This window comes from Gopherus flavomarginatus, chromosome 24 (assembly GCF_025201925.1).
Source record: "Gopherus flavomarginatus isolate rGopFla2 chromosome 24, rGopFla2.mat.asm, whole genome shotgun sequence".
In the NCBI taxonomy this organism is placed as follows: domain Eukaryota; kingdom Metazoa; phylum Chordata; order Testudines; family Testudinidae; genus Gopherus; species Gopherus flavomarginatus.
In genome coordinates, this window is record NC_066640.1 from 4,307,714 (window position 1) to 4,326,909 (window position 19,196).

General features: G+C 58.1%; 1 protein-coding gene across 1 annotated transcript in view; it reads left to right on the forward strand.

Moving 5' to 3' along the window:
* The window catches only part of UNC13A (unc-13 homolog A), a 127,333-nt gene that overhangs the window by 47,263 nt on the left and 60,874 nt on the right, over positions 1-19,196 (forward strand). Inside the window, exons 9-17 of the mRNA XM_050933855.1 lie at positions 32-242; positions 1,421-1,546; positions 3,910-4,419; positions 8,854-8,953; positions 10,865-10,914; positions 12,436-12,514; positions 17,561-17,566; positions 18,269-18,340; positions 18,930-19,149. Coding sequence (XP_050789812.1) covers positions 32-242; positions 1,421-1,546; positions 3,910-4,419; positions 8,854-8,953; positions 10,865-10,914; positions 12,436-12,514; positions 17,561-17,566; positions 18,269-18,340; positions 18,930-19,149 — 1,374 coding nt within the window. The remainder of the gene's footprint in view (positions 1-31; positions 243-1,420; positions 1,547-3,909; positions 4,420-8,853; positions 8,954-10,864; positions 10,915-12,435; positions 12,515-17,560; positions 17,567-18,268; positions 18,341-18,929; positions 19,150-19,196) is intronic.

Genomic DNA, 19,196 nt, shown 5'->3' on the forward strand with positions numbered 1-19,196 from the left:
ACACTCACCGGTGACAACCGGCCCTTTGCAGATGACGATCCTGACAGCACCATGGACGACCGGGACAGCGATTACCGAAGCGAGACCAGTAATAGCATCCCACCTCCGTACTACACCACGTCCCAGCCCAACGCCTCGGTCCACCAGTATCCCATGAGGCACCAGCAGCAGAGCTCCCGCGACTCGTACATGGATTCAGTGCAGAGCTACAAGATGGACTACTCGGATCAGCGGCCCATCAGGTAGAGTTGGGGAAGGCCGGCGCCGGCCTTTGGATGGCCTGTGATACTGACCTGCTGTGCTGCAGACACACGCGTGGTGGTCAGCAGCCCCAGACATCAGGCGGGAGAGGTTAGGCCAGGCTATGCTGCAGCAATCAGGGAGAGAGAGATGGATGGGAAGGGGGCTGTCTCGGAGGAGGAGAAAAAGCCATGCCCCGAGGCAGATTAGCTATAGCTCTTGGCATAGGTTGGACAGAGCTGGTATGCAGTGGTGCCCACCTTAGCATTTCTGTGCCAACCCCAGCTGCTTCCTCCAGAATCTTAGCTTTCATTCAATATTAAAATCCAGGCTCTGGGGGGAATGCCCCTGAGGCTGTGCAGGCTGCAGGCAGTTAGAACCTGCTGCCTGAGGAGAGGGACCACCAGCCGCCTGCATTCCTCTCGCTGGAGGGTTAACTCTGAAACCTAATGATGGGTTCCAGTGGTGCCGTTGTTCACTGTTCTGTGGTAGTAGAAAGAGCTATTGTGGGTGGAGTTTGGGAATGTGGGCGGAGTTTGACTAACCAGTGCTTCCTCCCCATCTAATCCCTGGCTAGTGTTAGACCACCGAAGGGTAAAACCCTAATAAACATCGGGGAGATGAAGGTTTGGGGGCTCCATCCGCATCCTAGGGACAGTCCTCTCTGCTCTGGAGACACCGAAGGCAGGGCTGTAGCTGATCAGTATTTAGGTGCACAGGCAGGGTGGTGAGGAGTGGAGTAGCTGAGGATGCTGCAGAGGCCTTGCTGGAGCTGCATGGGCCGGGCCTGGAAGCGTAGCTGGGCTGTCCGCATTGGCAGCGCTGTAGGGGGAAGTTTCCATGTCATCTGCCTTCCCTGCACCGATCTATCTGCTGCCAGCGCAGCCTCACTGCTCCTGAGCATTCAGCCTCCAGACCCGCACTCCCACCCTCAGGGAGATCCCAGATTGGGGAATCCCCTCCTACCCCTCCCCAAAATCCTACATTCCCTGGGGCATCAGGGGAACGGCCACAGGACTCCGGGGCCGTGGTTCCATTGCTGTGAGGGCGGATGCCAGGGGCATAGCCCCAAGGAGAGGAAGGGGTGTGCTGTGCGGCCCTGCTGGGAGCTTATTGCCTGTTGCGGTGTCGTCGGTTCCTGGGTGACCTTTGCTGACCATGTTCCTCTCCTCCCCGGCAGACGCTACGATAGCGTCGATTCTGCCACAAACGGGCGCAGCGACGCTGAGTCCGCCTCCGAGTCGAGCAGGCGGACCAGCCGCCAGTTCTCCCTTGAGAGCAGGCGATCCCTAGACCTATCGGATAGGTGGGTCTCTACCTTGTCTCTAGCCTTGTGCCTGACGCAGAGTGCTGTGGTTGGTCCTTGCTGCCCGGGTTAGGCCGATACCAGTCCCGGCAATGGCAGCCCCATGTGGCTGCTGGAAGTACTCACTCCCTCCCCATCCCCGGCCACTCCTGTGTATCAGATTCATCAGCCCCGGGGGGAAATGACAAGGCTCCTGGGCGTGGGTTCCTCGAGGTGTCCAGTGTAAAGTGCATTGCACATGCACCCCGCTGCAGCAAGAGATGCCCCAGGGCCCCCTGCTCTGTGCGCCAGTTCTCTGAAGGGTTCTCACTGAGGCAGGGTTCCCTGGCCAGTAGGCAGTTGATGCCAGTTGGACATGTTGGCATTTTCCTTGCTCCTCAGACAGAACCAGAACCGGGGGTGGGAGGGAGGAAATACCTAAATGGAGCAGAACAGAGCTGGCAGCTTCCTTCACCTGCCTGGGATTGGACGCATTCCGTTCACCCGCTGTGACCTGGGAATGTGGCTGGCTCGGTCGCCCACACAGCCTTGGTCCTTCAGCCACCACCCCAAAGCGGGCTCAGCTGCCCCTCGCTTGGGGTCCCCAGTACCCCATCTAACTGGCCTCCCCAGTTGTCTCGGGGTACGGTTTCCTGACGCGCTCAGCGGGGTGGGAAGCCAGGCTCCGGATTTCAGCACCAACACATGACGAAGGCATGACAGTAATGGGGGAGGGCAGTTCCTTTGTGCCGAGCGAGCGGGTCCTGCCAGGGAGATCCCCTCTAGAGCAGGGTGCAGCGCAGCTCGGGCAGGATCTCCTGCCTTCCTGCATGCTGGGTCTTCAGTATCCACCCAGCCCCTCCCTACCCGACAGAATTCACATGCAGAGCGTTGCGAGCCCAGCTTCAGCGCTGCGGCTGGCTCCCTCCTGGGTGACCCTGGAATGATTTAAGCAGCGAGGGGCCAGGGCAGCTGCCTGGCAGGGGAGCACTAGGCCTCATGGGGTGGAAACTGCCCAGAATGTGCAATGCATTTGAGGACACCTGCCCTTGCTCAGGGAAGCCTGATCCTGAGACCTTGGTGCCTCAGGGTTGGGGTCCAGAGCCTCATGGGAGAAGCGACTTTAAATTCTCTCTTGGGGGGTGGGTTTTGGGGAGGGGGACTCTGGGTGCCAAGGAGCCCAGAGTGGGGAGGTTTCTCCTCCCTTCTCTGCCACAATCTGGCTGGGTCCCCTCTGTGATGAGTCCCAGCTCTGTGAGCTTGGATGACCTCCACCGGCACTCCTATCCCCAAGCCACCCATACTTTCCCAGGCCAGGCAACCGGCCCTTCCAGCAGGGCTCGGCCAGAGGGCACCCATGCCAGCTTGTGCGTGCCCCTGCCCCTGCTCCCCCTCCACTGCTGGTGCCGGAGATGTGGTATCGTCCTATCCCCAAGTGTGTCCCTGTACTATGTCTGCATGCGCTTACTGTGAGCCTCTCCGCTCGGAGGCTGCAGTGCTCGGAGAATCGTCCCTGGGTTTCTCCCTCCTTGTGTCCAGTGGTTTGGTTTGTCACAGACCGCCTTGTCCCCTAACCCCTTCTCCCTCTGACCCCTCCACCTTCCTCCCTGGGAGCCTCCCCTTGACCTGATCCCTGAGCAGTGGGCTCGACCTGTGGGGAGAGGCCCGACGAGAGTGTCTGGGGCGGGCTGGCAGAGGAGCAGGGCAATGGGGAGGTGTGCCGCAGAGGGAGAGGGGAAGGAAGGGCAGGAGAGAGGAGCTGTGGGGAGAAGGAAGAGTTGGGAATGATGGGGGGGATTTCTGGGCGTGATGGAGGAGCGAGTGATGGGGAAAAGCGGGAATGGCTGGAAAGGGCACATGGGAGCGGCATGGGGTGGTGCAGGAAGGAGGTGGGGGGGACCATGGGCGTGGGATACACCCGGCTGCCTGTGCAGCGCTGCTCCCAGGTGGGCACTGCGTGTCTTGGCTGCCAGGCATGTCTGCTCTGCCTGCCACCCAGGGGCTGCTCAGAGGATGGGCAAGGGGTCTCTGAGGTACGCCGGCCTAACTGGCCAACCCCTGATCACAGCCCCTCCCACATTCCCCAGCCCAGCCGTGGGGCCCAGGATCGGGGCCAGACCAGTGGTGTGGTACTGGAGCCGAGGAGCAGGAATGGAAAGCAGTGACATTTCCCCCTACCTGCCCCCACTGCCGCCTCACCCATGTGAGGGCACCCATCCTGGCACACTTCCCCTCAGCTGCGCAGCCTGGGGAAGGGCACACGAGCTGCTGCGGGATACAGCCGGCTGGATGGGGCAGGGGGAACCAGCTCAGACCCAAAGGCCCATTTCAAGCCTCTTCTGTCCTTCTCACCCCTCCACCCCACCCCTACCCGCCCCACACAGCCCCACCGGGAGCAGCCGCTACGCCTCGTCCGGGGAGCTGAGCCAGGGCAGCTCCCAGCTGAGCGACGATTTCGACCCCGACAACGAGAGCCTGCGGGGCTCGGAGCTGGACGAGCGGGACGGGGACTCCTACCACTCCTGCCACAGCTCCGTCAGCTATCACGACGACTCGCCCCGCTGGGAGGAGGACTTCTACCCCGAGGAGGAGGACGAGGACTACAGCGAGAATGAGCAGGACTACCCCAAGGTGGAAGCCGAGGTGCTGCGGGACCGGGAGGCGGACAAGGCCAAGCCCCCGGAGCGCGAGCCCTACCCGCAACCGCCGGTGAAGCAGCAAGTGTCCCTGCAGCAGGCGCAGCAGGTGCCAGCACTGAAGCAGCAGCAGGAGAGGAAGGAAGAGAAGGCGGCTTATGTCCCCGAGGAAACTCCAGAGATCCCCCAGGAAAAGCCAGCAGTGAAGGAGCCCCCAGTCCCAGAGAGAGCGCCGGAGCCCCCAAAGCCAGCGGAGGGGTGAGGAGGCTGGGGCTGGTGGAGGGAGGGAGGGCTCCCAGGTGGGTGGTGGTTTCTCCTGTAAGGTCTCTAGGGTGCTCCTCCACCCTGGGGCCAGGCAGCAGGGCCTGGCTGAGGTGAGCCGTGCAGGAACTGGTGCTGGCTAAGGGAGCTGGAACGTAGAGCCCAGGGCTCGGACCAGCAGTGTGCTGTGTCCGTGGGGCCAGCGCTCCTGCGTGCCCCAGCCCTGCGCTGGTCCTGGGCAGCCGTGATGGGCATGAGCCATAGCTGGCATTAACAACTCACGGTGTGTATATCACGCTAGCGACCCATGGGCCCGGCACGCTAGTGATCCATGGGAAGCTCATGCTAGTGACTTGTGGGCCCGGCACGCTAGTGATCCTGGGCCCAGCATGCTAGCGACCTGTGGGGAGCTCAGGCCAGCAACCCGTGGGCCTGGCACGCTGGTGACTCATGGGGCTAGCATGCTAGTGACCTGTGGGGAGCTCACACTAGCAACCTGTGGGGCCAGCAAGCTTGCAACACATGGGGTGCTCACGCTAGTGACCCGTGGGGCCAGCATGCTAGCAACTCGTGGGGAGCTCACGCAAGTGACACATGGGGTCAGCATGCTAGCATCCCGTGGGGAGCTCATGCTAGCGACCCGTGGGGAGCTCACACTAGCAACCCGTGGGCCCGGCATGCTAGTGACCCCTGGGGAGCTCACGCTAGTGACCCGTGGGGCCTGGCACGCTAGTGACCCCTGGGGACCATACGCTAGTGACCCATGGGGAGCTCATGCTAGCGACACATGGGGCCTGGCATGCTAGTGACCCCTGGGGAGCTCACGCTAGTGACCCATGGAGCCTGGCACGCTAGTGACCCCTGGGGAGCTCACGCTAGCAACCCGTGGGGCCCGGCACGCTAGTGACCCCTGGGGAGCTAATGCTAGCGACACATGGGGCCTGGCATGCTAGCGACCCGTGGGGAGCTCACGCTAGCGACCCGTGGGGCCCAGAATGCTAGCGACCTGTGGGGCCCGGCACGCTAGTGACCCATGGGGAGCTCATGCGAGCGACACATGGGGCCCGGCACGCTAGTGGGGACATGAGCTCCATAGACATTGTTGCCCACTGGTACGCAAGCCCTGGGGAGAACCTGTGGCTGCCATGAATGTGCCCTGTGCCCGGCTGGTTGCTGGGTACCCCACTGCTGCTCGGCGACTGGGCCATAGGCGTGGAGCAGGGGCCCTGGGCTGACGTTCTGAACCAGCCTTAGGGCCCCATTCCTGCCAGCGCCCAGGGGAAAGGCTTGGGAGGAAAAGCCTGGTTCAGAGTCAGCCGTAGCAAACGGGAACCGGGGGCTGTACCTGGGTCCGCACTGCACCTTGGCATGCTACCAGTGAGCTGCAAGCAGTCTCGGGCCTGCCAAGCTGTCCCTGGTCCACACGTCTGGTGCTCTCAGACAGTCCTGGGAGGACCCCTTCAGCAGGTCAGCCCCCTCAGGGTCCCACACGCAGCGGGGTCAGCCCCTCGGCTTCACTGTTCCTGGGACCAAACCTCCAAGCCTTCAGCCCCCCTGGGTTACGCCGTGAGCTCCCCTCAGCAAGTATGCCTGGCTTGCACCCCCAAAGGGAGCAGTGCACCCCAACTTCCTGACCCTGTAACAGCTGGAGGGTTTGTCAGACGTCTGGAACACACCGTAGAAAGTCCTTAGTTACCACAGAGAATGGAAAGTTACAGCAAAGTCCATCGGGGTGGGATCAGTCCAGACCCTCTGAGCCCTTCTCACTGCTTCCAGCAGCCCACACTAACCTACCCCACCTGGCCCCTCCCCAGTCTTCTGTCCTCCAGCCGCTCACACCTGGCTGGCTTCCTAAGGAGGCTAGGCCAGCATGGGTCATTTGTTGCTAGGCACCAAAAGCCCAGGCATTGTCTTCTGGGACTATCCACGGCCCCCAGGCATCCAGGCACTGGTCATGCCTGTATCTCTGGGTCTCTGCAAAGAGTAAACAACCCTTCCCTCTCCCCTCAGTCAACATGCACCACCTCGGGGAAACTGAGGCACACACACTATTCAAACAAAACGATATGAAACATTCACACAAGCAGAAGAGGCAGCCTATGCTCAACAGTGGTGCCTACCTGTGCACTTGCAACCGGTGGTGCGGGGAGGGGAGCGCTGACCCTGAGGCGGGGGCTTGGCTGTGTTCTCTTCAAGTGTCATCGTGGGATCTTTAACCCCCATCAGAGTCAGGTGGAAAGACGCTAGGTGTCTCGTTTCATTTAAGGCACAAATGTTCCTCACATCCCCCTGGTCTGGCCACTCCTGAGCCAGCAGGGAGGTGCTGATGGGCCGGCCGGCATTTCCACAGGGCGGGGTAAAGCTCCCTTCTTGGTTGGAATGGAAAAGGACCAATTTGCCCCCATATGAAGGACCGTCCCATGGGAAGGGGAAGGCCCAAATGTTAACGGGGGCCCAGCCCCTCTGAAAAATCAAGCCCCTTTTGTTCAGATTCCCAACTCTGAATGGCGGAACTTTCCGACAATTTTTTGGCCTCTTCAATTTTTTTTAAACCTTTAAACGTTTTCACTTTAAACCACTCACCCTTTCCAAAGAGCCCACAGCAGCTGCTTTGCTGGCTGCGTGAGTTCAGCCTTCCTGCCACACTGGGGTTTCCAGCCAATGTAGGATTGAATTCACTGGACTGGAGTCACAGAAACCTGGTGTGGCTCTGGTGTTCACTGTATCAGAGCCATGGGGACTCTGGAGGGGCATCAGTCTATTACCTGGGTATTGTATTAAAGCAGGAAGAAAACTTTCTGGAGGGCGTTTATCTTTCCAGGCTGCATCCATCCTATCCATCCCCTCCCGAGTTGCAGAGATGAAGAAATTTGATGGTTGCAGCCCTGGAATGATGTGAATAATTCACAGATGTTGGTCTCTGCTTTTAATATTGAACAGCTCTACTTTTCTATGGTTGGGTGAGCAGAATCGCTCCAAAATGGAGAGGATGCAGCCACAGACTTCTTTCTTAGGTTTCTTACTTTGTTTAAATTATAGACCAAAGCTCTTATTTTAAAAAGCACACAGTGAGCTTTGGAATTATTAAAAATTAAGAAGGGATGGGGAATCTCAGATCATTCTCATAGAGCTGGCCTCAAGCAACGTGCTTGTAAAGTGTGTGTTCTGCAATCAGCGTCTCCTGCCAGTGGGGCAGGGGGGTTGGGGGTCAACATAGAAGATAACAACCTACTACAGCTACTTACCCCTGACGGTTACTTCTCCAGCTCAAGTGGTAGGAGTCTGTGTTTGCAGTGATGCTTGCAAACTCCAACCCTCCTGAGGCATTGTTCACTTACTTGACTGGATGAAATGACTCAAAATATGGGATGGCATTTGGGCAGAAATCTTGGACAGCCCTTTCCTGGAGGAATTGGAGCTTAATTTTCAGTGCAGTTCTGCACATCCTGGGTCTCCTGGGACCAGAAGCAGAAGTCCCGCAGTACTGTGCCTCCAGCTCTGTCCTGTCTGAGGCCCAGCCCATGCAGAAGCTGCAAGAACTGTGATATTGGGAGGGAGACTTCCAGCCTGGCTTGGCAGCTCCAAGGGGCTTGGATAGCGCAGAAGCCAAGTGACCTTTCAGAGGAGCAGTCGTGGTGGTTGGGTGCTTATCTGAACGTGAGCCTCCAAACTTTCTGAGCGTTCCTATCGCTGCTTTCGTGCCGATGCCCCAGGGCAGGGCCCAGAAAGCAAGCATGAGGCTGGGAGTCTGGGCTCCTGGGTTCCGTTCCCAGCTTTGCCGCCAAGTCACTTCCCTTCCCTTCCCTTTGCATCTCGCTTTTTTGTGGTAACGGCTTAATTTTGGATCGTGCCTGATTCTGGATACCACATCCCGTTAAATTCCCCTCCATTCTCCCTTACCAGCCCAGAGGGAGGTGAGCAACCTCTACCTCTCAGCTTTCCCATAGACTATGTGTCAGCAGTGCCATGCCCTGGAGGGCAAAGCCAAAAATGGGTAGACAAGGGCATTTTGCCTTTGCAGAGATGGTTAGCTAATTCCAGGCATGCTGAAGATCCCATCACTGATGAGCTGGAAATAATTCATTCATGCAACATTGGCCAAACAGCTGAAACAAAAAGCAAGATGGACACACACACACACACACACACACACACACACACACACACACACACACACACACACACACACACACACACACACACACACACACACACACACACACACACACACACACACACACACACACACACACACCCACCCACCCACCCACCCACCCATCTGGAGTCAGATGTCTTCATCAAACACTCTGGCTCTGTAGGAAAGTTGCAGACATGGGTGTCCGTGCACGTTGGCTGGTGCCATCCCCCGGGTTGGGTCTGACCCCCCATCCCTGAGTGAGGCCCCACTAAATGCCTGACCTGTCTGTCCAGTTACAGAGAGCAGGAGGACGTGGAAGTCCAGGACGCCAAGTCCCGAGCGAAGGCCAACTGGCTAAAAGCATTCAACAAGGTTTGCATGCAGCTGCAAGAGGTTAGTGCCCCCCCTCCGTCCCCGCCAGCTGGCAGGGGGCAGGGACCTGTCCAAAGAGGACTTAGACAAGGCAGATTGATGACTTTCCCCAGCCATTGCAGCCCTGGGTTGGAATTGGACGGGGGACGATTCCCAGGGCTGTGAGGAAGGGGTTAGCAAAGGCATGGCCTGGTACAGCCCTGGCTCACTGGGCCTGGTGGGTCCCAACCGAGGGTGAAAGTCTCCCAGCTTCTCCCATTTGCCCTTGCCAGATCATGGGCTCAGGGCCTCCTTGCTATCAGCCGGGCAGCATTGACCAAGCCACCCTCCATGGAAAGGAGCAGGAGGTTTCTTCATCTAACTAGAATCTGCAGAGCAAGTCTCGGGGTGGCTAGTGCCCGGCCTGGAGTGCTGGAGACTGCTGGCCAAGATGGTGGGTAGAGTTGCTGGGGGAAATCCCGAGAGGGGGCTTTGGACAGAGCCGAGCAAGCCTTCCTGTATCACCGCATCCACCTGCCCAGCCCTTTGGCCCCTGACGAGCTGCGTGTTACCAGTGAAGTCAGTGGCACTTCAGGCTACGTCTACACAGCACAAGGTGGGCATGGGCCAGCTGCCCTGAACTGACCTGAATCTGGGCGGCACGGCTACGTGACGACAGCCCTGCACAGGCTTCGGAGTGGGCTAGCAGGCCCAGGATGGACCCGGAGTCCGCACTGGGCTTGGGTTACCCAAGCTGAAGCCCCAGCAGTGCTGGCTTCTGGCTGCCAGCTGCGCTGACCGGATTCAGGCGAGCTCGGGTGCTGTGTAGACGTTCCCCTAGCCCCCAAGCAGGGCTTCTTCCCCAGGAGAAGGGTAGAGTGCAGAGCGCTGCAGCAGGCGACCCGGCAGAGCTCAGTTCCGGCTGTGTCTGGTTCATGTACACGTTGATCTGTCCACGTGGCTCCCTCCCTCACCCCCATCCCCGTCGCTTTTATTGAGTTGACCATTTTTTGTTCTGTTTTTAGACTCCATCCTCCATCTTTTCTTTTTCTTTTGGTTCCGGATTCGCCCCCCTGGGGCGTCGATTCCCCCCCCCACTGCTTCTCTTTTCAGTTCACCACCCTGGCCCTTGTGGCTGCGTCTCCCCTCCCCGTGGGGCAGGGCGGTGGCCCGCATGCAGGTAAGCATGTTTGCTTGAACTCGGACCCGCGCTGCGTGTGCCCATCCTGCTGTCTGTATGTGCGGGTGCGGGGAGGACGGGGTGCCAGACTGAGGGGCCATCACTGGTGTTTGCTCCTGTTCTCCCCCAGGCTCTGCTGGGCCCCAGATTTTTTCCCAGTCTTGTCAAGTGAAAAATCAATTGGGAAAGCGAAGTCCTCCATGGATGTCTGGTCTCTACCCACATCCCTCTGCAACAGCCCATCCCAGATATACTCAGCATCCCATATACTCTGCTGGTCCAACATCTTCCGAAAGAGTTCTGGACAGAGCAGACCAGTCAAACTTTTCTGATCAATTGGTTGGCTTCCGGATTCCCCCAGCACATGGCCTCTGTAGTTTCTGTGCTACCAGCAATGGGTTAATCAGCTTTGTCAAACTGCTCGGCAACAGAGCTCCTTGCTAGAATCTGCATGGCCAGAGGGCTGGGCGGTTTGTTTCTCCTGCTCATCTAGTTGAATTTAGCTCTTGGTTAAATGCAGCTGTTATTTTGCTCATTCATCTCCGGACTCTCTAATATATTTTATTCCCTGTCCCTCGACCCACCTGAGCCCCCCTGTGTCTGCTGCACTGTGTATTATTGTTCAACGCTCCCTGTGTGTCTCCAAGCACTTGTTGTTCAGCACAGGGAAGCCCCAGTAAATCTGCTGCTTGTGGCTCGCCTCAGCTAGCTGCCTGCCCTGGTTCACCTGCATGTCCGGGAAGCAGCACTGACTCTGTCTGTCTGTCCTACAGGCCCGGGGAGAAGGATCTGGCGAGGCGAAGTCGCTGTGGTTTAAAGGCGGGTGAGTAACCAGGCAAACCTGAAATCTCTTCTGGCCCCAGGGCATCTGCGAAACCTGAGCCCCTGGCGTTGGGGGCTGGGGTGGGGGACATCTTGGATACGTGAACCTTACGGAATGACCCTGTGGGGCAGGGAGCACTATGGAAAGAGAGACATCTCCCCAGCCCACGACAGCCACAGTGGATCCATTTTTCAGAGTTGGGCCTTTTCCGTAGGCTGCTCCACTGGGCACAGGTCAGTTACTGCAATGGGAGGGTAGTGCAGATCTGCCAGGCCCCAGCAGCACCCAAGCCAGCAAACTGCTCGTCTCCACTGGAACGAATTGGGCAGAAAAAGCTGAGGAAGAAGAGAAAAGCGCAAGTGTGTCCGGCAGTCATGGACCCCTGTGCTGCAGGCTGCAGCAGGTTCCCACCTCCTTTCTGCGCTCTAAGTGCCCAGGATGTGCCAAGCATCGATGTGTGTGATGCCCTTTGCTCTCTGGACATGCCGCGTTTGGTCCCCTTCCCAGGCGGCATGTCACAGTCCCATCTTCCAAACCTCTCGGGAAGGGCCCTGCATGTCCGACTTCCCAGGGGGAGAGGAGGCTGAGTTCCCCTAGGGGCTGGCTGGCTGAGATGAAGCAGCAGTGATGTCTCTGCCTAGCCATCCCTCGAGAGGCAGGGAGATGTATCAGCCACACTTCCCCCATGGTAGATACAGTGGGACCTGCTTCCAGAGAGCTCTGCTCTCCTGGATCTGTGTGGAGAGACCCAGAATTAAAGAGTCTGAGAAGTCCCCACCTGCCATGTCCCTCAGAAGACACGCAGCTCAGCTGTGACGAATGGCAAGTGTTCTGTACCAAGGCTGCTGAATGTGGGCAGGCCTGGGGTTTTCCCTGGCTCCCGTCCCAAGGCGGTGGCACTGGGTCTCCAGAACTCCTGGCCTGGGCTATGGAGCTATTGGAGCGGGTCAGAAAACCGACACGTTTTTCCCTGAGAGATTTCAAGTTTCTAACTGAGGTTTCAAACCCAAACAAGCCTTTTCATTTCCCCTTCCAGCCATTCCCTTGCCATGGCAAACTGTCCAGCGACCCTGCAAAATGGGAGGGAGAGGGAGACATGTGCAGACCCTGCTCCATTCCCCTCTGTCTGTGTCTCTCAGGGACAGGATGGATCTGGAGAGCCTGGGCAGGAATGGGCACAACAGATGGGCTGAATGCGGGGGCAGCTGGGTGGGACCTGGTGCTGTGAGCTACAGGAAATCCGTCAGGCTGATCGGGCCGTCCCTTCTGGCCTTCAGCTGTGTGGCTCGAAGGGGGCTTGGGGCAGGGGGTGGGCCCACCGCTAAATGAACCCATTCGCTGTCCCCCCTGCAGCGCGTGGATGCGGGTAGGGCAGGGGCATACAGTAGCTGCAGAGCATCTCCGCTGGCATGCAACCCGGGGACACCTGCCGGGCGCTGGGCAGAGCACAGGCCCCTCTGTGCATGGGTGTCTCGGTCGGTCTCCCTGTCCCGCCCCCTCTGACTCTTGTCTCTCTTCCAGGCCTGGCGGCGGTCTGATCATTATTGACAGCATGCCCGACATACGAAAGAGAAAGCCAATCCCCCTAGTTAGCGATTTGGTGAGGCTCCTCCTGACACCGCTGGCTTCCCTGGCTTGTCTGCTCTGCCCCCGCTGGAGTGCACTGCGGAGCTGGACCGAGCCGGGTTAACCAAAGGGCTGGTGGGGCTGCCACTCAGGGGAGGAGGCCTCTCTTAGCATCAGTAGCGGCCTCCCCGCTTGCCCGTCAGTGGCCCCCTCCTCCTTTAATCCGGCTCAGGCTCTCTTCGCCCCGCTTGCCTCGCTCGCTCCGTTTAACATGGCTGTGTTTCTGTTCTCTTTCCTGTGGTGCTGGCTGGCTGGGTTCTACCGCAGGGGAGCGGCGGTAAAGTTTCTGCGTTGCATTGACAGCATGCCTGATATTAAGCCTGGACGCAAATCCCTCCCACTAGTCAGCGATCTGGTGAGCTCGTGGTCTTCTGAGTTAAAGAGAGAGCACCCTTTGCATCACCTGCCCGGTCCTTCCCTCCCTTGCCCAGCCCAAACCCTCCACCGAGCCCCAGCAAGCTCCCCCCGAGAGGCTTCTGGAGCACAGGACAGGGAGGGGCACAGGACTGGGATGTGGCGGGCATGCGTGGTACTTGGAGCAGGAGTCAGGGCAGGTGGTTAGAGGGGGAGTCGGTAGCCAGAAATCAGAGCCCAGCGTCAGAGCTGCGGTCAGACCTGGAGCCGAGGGTCAGGACTCGGTTATCGAGGGTGAGGCAAGGCATGAGCGGGGCTGGGTTCAAGGCTGGTACAGGAGCAATTGCAGCCACTGAACTGCTGCTGGGCTTAAGGTTTGGTCTGCTGCCTCTTTCCTCCGTCAGGCAGCTGATACAGAGAACCGCCCTGGCTGGGCTGCCTGCGGGTTGGCCCTGCTGCAGGCCCTAATTCCTGGCAGGGTGGGTGTGCGGCACTGGAGCCATGTCTCCGAGCAGGCGTCACTCCCTGGCCACATGGATAGCACAGGCCCCTCCAAGCACGGAACGAGCGTCCGAAAACCTAGCAGCAGCCCCACTGCTGGACTGCCCGCCTGGCCCCCTCCCCAATGCTGATCCACTGGAGCCCTTTGTAGGCATGCTAATATGGGCGAAACCCAGGCCCCGGCGAAGCCCGGGGGAGCCCGGTCACTGATTTCAGTGACTCCATTCAGACATTAGCCTCTGTGCGGCAGCTGGGCCTGCCGATAGGGGCATCCAGCAGAGCGATGGCCTCCTCGGACACGTCTGGGAGACTCTGCCCTCCAGACACTGTCCGAGTGAGTGTGTACGAATTGCTGGGGGAGACTCAAGACATGGAGAAAGCAGGAGAAATCCTGAAAGTCTCAAACATCAGCGGAGAGAAAGCCAGGAAGTGAAGTGACATGGCGAGGAGATGGGGCTGAGCGGGGAGCTGGAGCAGGGTTGGATCAGGCATCCCGGCCTGGGCCCACCTCTGTTCCTTGTTCACCCTGCGTTATGGCTTTACAACCAGGCTGGACAAACCCCTCTCAGGCTGGTCTAGGTTCACATGGTCCTGCCTCGGCGCAGGGGTGACCTCTCCAGGCCCCTTCCAGCCCGACATTTCTGGGACTCCCAGGGACTCCCCTGTTGGGAGTGTCACTTGCTGCCCTTGCAGGAAGTTGGCCGTTAGCTCCGCAGAGCTAGCCAGTGGGGGTCTGCCCGCAAGCCCCTCAGGCTCCTAGGGACTGAGCCAGCCTGCTTGGGGAGTGCGGAGGAGAGCACTGTTCCAAAGGGTGCTGTCTCTTTAACAGAGCTTCTAGGGGCCTTGTCCAATGCGGGGCATCAGTCCGAGTCCTTCTGTGGCAACATTTGGTTTCTAGTTTTGTTCCCAGATCCCTTCACAAGGGCAGTGGAAATCTTCCCAGCAGCATCCAATGCATTCCCATGATTCCCAGCATACAGAGGGCACCAGCGACCTCATTCCCCTAATTCACAGCACATAGATGGCACCACCCAGCGCATTCCCCTAATTCACAGCACATAGACGGCACCACCCAGCGCATTCCCCTAATTCACGGCACATAGACGGCACCACCCAGCGCATTCCCCTAATTCACAGCACATAGACGGCACCATCCAGCGCATTCCCCTAATTCACAGCACATAGACGGCACCACCCAGCGCATTCCCCTAATTCACAGCACATAGACGGCACCATCCAGCGCATTGCCATAATTCCCGGCACATAGACGGCACCACCCAGCGCATTCCCCTAATTCACGGCACATAGACGGCACCACCCAGCGCATTCCCCTAATTCACAGCACATAGACGGCACCACCCAGTGCATTCCCCTAATTCACAGCACATAGACGGCACCATCCAGCGCATTGCCATAATTCCCAGCACATAGATGGCACCACCCAGCGCATACACATAATTCACAGCACATAGACGGCACCACCCAGCGCATTCCCCTAATTCACGGCACATAGACGGCACCACCCAGCGCATTCCCCTAATTCACGGCACATAGACGGCACCACCCAGCGCATTCCCCTAATTCACGGCACATAGATGGCACCACCCAGCGCATTCCCCTAATTCACGGCACATAGACGGCACCACCCAGCGCATTCCCCTAATTCACAGCACATAGATGGCACCACCCAGCGCTTTCCCCTAATTCACGGCACATAGACGGCACCATCCAGCGCATTCCCATAATTCCCAGTACGTAGATGGCACCACCCAGCGCATTCCCCTAATTCCTGGCACATAGACGGCACCACCCAGCGCATTCCCCTAATTCCCGGCACATAGACGGCACCACCCAGCGCATTCCCCTAATTCCCGGCACATAGACGGCACCATCCAGCGCATTCCCCTAATTCCCGGCACATAGACGGCACCACCCAGCGCATTCCCCTAATTCCCGGCACATAGACGGCACCACCCAGCGCATTCCCCTAATTCCCGGCACATAGACGGCACCACCCAGCGCATTCCCCTAATTCCCGGCACATAGACGGCACCACCCAGCGCATTGCCCTAATTCCCGGCACATAGACGGCACCACCCAGCGCATTCCCCTAATTCACGGCATATAGACGGCACCACCCAGCGCATTCCCCTAATTCACGGCACATAGACGGCACCACCCAGCTCATTCCCATAATTCACAGCACATAGACGGCACCACCCAGCACATTCCCCTAATTCACAGCACATAGACGGCACCACCCAGCGCATTCCCCTAATTCACGGCACATAGACGGCACCACCCAGCTCATTCCCATAATTCACAGCACATAGACGGCACCACCCAGCGCATTGCCCTAATTCCCGGCACATAGACGGCACCACCCAGCGCATTCCCCTAATTCACGGCATATAGACGGCACCACCCAGCGCATTCCCCTAATTCACGGCACATAGATGGCACCATCCAGCGTATTTCCGTAATTCACAGCACATAGACAGCACCATCCAGCACAGTCCCATAATTCCCAGTACGTAGATGGCACCATCGAGCGCATTGCCCTAACTCACAGCATATAGATGGCACCATCGAGTGCATTCTCCTAATTCACAGCACATAGACGGCACCACCCAGCGCATACCCATAATCCCCAGCACACAGGCAGCACCACCCAGCCCATTCCTGCAGGTTTCTCCATATTCTGCTGCATTCAGGACACTCTCATAATTCACAGAGTATATTCCACTCTATGGAGCACAGTCCCATAACTCAGACTCTCCGTGCCTTTAGAGCAAGCCATATACACTACAATATACAATACACACACGCCCGTAAGTAACAGGATATACCCTTACAACCAGTGTATTCCTGTAATTAACTTCTCTAACCAACATGCTCCCGTAATTCACAGACTATACACTGCTACATATACGTTGCTGTAAATCTACTGACTAGACTGGGCACTGCTGCAGCCGAGTAATCCACAGGATATAAGCCACTGCATGTGCCACCCTCCCATAATTCACAGACTATATACCATTACGTGCACTGCTGTAATTCACAGCATATTGCAGTGGCAAGGCTCGCCCAGCCCGGTCAAGCTCCCCTCCATGCAGACCCCACACGTAACACGCAGCCTGCTTGGTGCTATTTTCGCTGGTGACAAAGAAGGGCAAAATTTGAAACTGGACCCCTTCTAGCCTTCTCACCTCGGCTCCCCCTTTGCCTTCCCCTCCCCCTCTTCAATCCATTGGTTGGGGTTGTGCTCTGCACCCCGCCCCAGGGATTCTGTTGTCCTCGTGTTTGTCTCCACCCCAGCTGCCTCGCCTTGTTCCTTTGCTGCCTTGTCCGCGTGGTGCCCACGTGCTTCTCTCCCCTGGCCCCAGGAGGGCAAGCCGCTGCTGATGCCCCTGTGCTGAGTGTTGTGTTTGTCTCTCTGTGTTGGTGCTGGACCGATCCTGGGTTGAGTGATGAAGGGAAGGTGTCTGCACTAGGCTGTAGTATGTTTAGGGGGATACGGACAGCAGGGAAGATGCCCCGTGGTTGTGACTCCTGATGACTCGCTGCACTGGGATGCATTTTATCCACATCCACCATGGACAGCTTTATCTCTGTAGCAGCCAGGCTCCCTTCCTTGGGTGACCCCTTAAACCCTATAGAAAGCTTCCCACCGACTCCACTGTGCTTCAGATCAGGCACTACGCGCCCAGGAAGCAAGCTGGCCCTGCCCGGCGGCTGTGCCCAGATGAATACAGATGGAACCGTGCATCCTCTCTTCTCAGACAGAAGAATCTGCTGTTGCACCCCACTCCTGCCCCCGCCAACCCCTATCACTGGCCCAGAGCCATACTTGAATCTTAAACCTGCTTCCTCTGGTCCATGCCTTCGTTTTATTACGCCTACGCTCAGCCCCCCTGAACCGCTGAGGGGTCTGGGGGTCCCTGCAATACCTGAGGTACAGAATGCACCTAGTTCCAGCTCCTGGGTGAGAGTGGGAAACAGCAACAGAGAGCTGTGCAGAAGTGGGTTAGCATTTGGTGCCGTCTGTTTCCCCATCGACTCCCTATGACAGGGAAGAAAGAAGTGGGACTTGACTTCCCTGCGTGAAAGGATTGATATAACTGTCTTTTGCTTTCCATCCCTCTGGCTCTGGGCTCCTTCGCAGGCTATGGTGAGTCCTGCGTTGTTTCTCACACCTGAGTTTCCTCCCTTGTCCTGTTTCTTGCAGAAAATATTCGGGGCTTTAATATAAACGGCCGGGCTCATGAGCAGCTCCCGTGGCAGAGAATTGTAGATTGGGGGCAGGGAGGAGGATCTGGAGGTCAAGTCAAGACCACCCCAAATTGTTTGAATGGGGATGAAATTGAGGCCAATGTGGGCTGGTGAACTCGGTCCTGTCTGGCCACATGCTGTGAGGGCCGCCTGAGTTGGGGGCCAGGCAGGTGTCTTTCACCTGGCATTGAGGAGCTTCCCTGTTGTCAGAGATGAGGGCTCTGGGCTTGAAGGGTTGTCCTGCTTTGGTAGCTACCATGTGACTAATCCTGAACCCCCGTTTCCCTGCCCAGGCTTTGGCCTAGATGCCCAAAGGGCCTGTGGCCTTGGCGTACTAGTCATGTCATCCACCCCCTGCTGCAGCAGCGCCCAGGACCATGTCTGAACGCGTCCCACTGGCCTGCTGAGTACTTTGGCCATTGGGCCCGGGCTGGGGCATGTCCCTAGAGATGTTCTGGAGATGCTGTGGTTTCCACCACACTGAGGAGCTGGGCATCTGGCCTTGAGACCTGTGCTTTTAAAAGCCCACCGGGTGGGGGGCGGGGCTGGCTGTGACTCCTCCCCGCTGATACAGCTGTTTGGTTCTGTTTCGCTCCAACAGTCGCTGGTCCAGTCCAGGAAAGCCGGAATCACCTCAGCACTAGCATCAAGCACCTTAAACAATGAAGAGCTAGTAAGTGCCACCCTTCGGCATCCCTGAGTCTGCTGTCGCAGGCTCCAGACACCGAGCCTGTCAGACTGCACAAACGAAGCGGGGTCGGGGGGGGGTCATCCGTGGGACGGGGCCTGCCAAGGAAGAGACGGGGTGCTGCAGGGAAGCGGTACAGCTGAGATTACTTGTTCCTGAGTCAGGGCTGAACCAGGGTGGTTACCAAGGGCTCTGTGCCGTGAGAGGTGTCATCTCTCAGAGAGGAAAAAAATAACCAGCCTGCTCGTGGTTATTAAAGCTTTCCCAGCTGGGGTTTGAACTGGGCTAATCCCAAGGAAGGTCATTGCATTCTGCCCACTTGCACTGGTGTCCTTTATGCCCATCCCGTTGCTGAGCGCTGTTAAGCAGCGGCTGCATCCCACCCCAGAGCTGGCCGCACGTCAGTGACAGGGGAAGGTCTGCATGCCCAGTACTGGAGGGATGGAGACCACTTTGTCTATAAGCCCCATCTCTGGGGGTCTTTCGCTGGCTGGGAGCAGCCCTGCCCCGCTCAGACAAGAGCCTGGATGGTGTGAGCATGTTTTCCTTTCTCCTGCCTCATTTCTTTGCTTAGAAAAACCATGTTTACAAGAAGACCCTTCAAGCCTTAATCTACCCCATCTCCTCCACGACCCCCCACAACTTCGAGGTGTGGACCGCCACCACCCCCACGTACTGCTACGAGTGCGAGGGGCTGCTGTGGGGCATCGCCCGGCAGGGCATGCGCTGTACGGAGTGCGGGGTGAAGTGCCATGAGAAGTGCCAAGACCTGCTGAACGCGGACTGCCTACAGAGTAAGGGGGCGCAGCCTCTCTCTTCCTTTGGCATCTAAGGATATTGG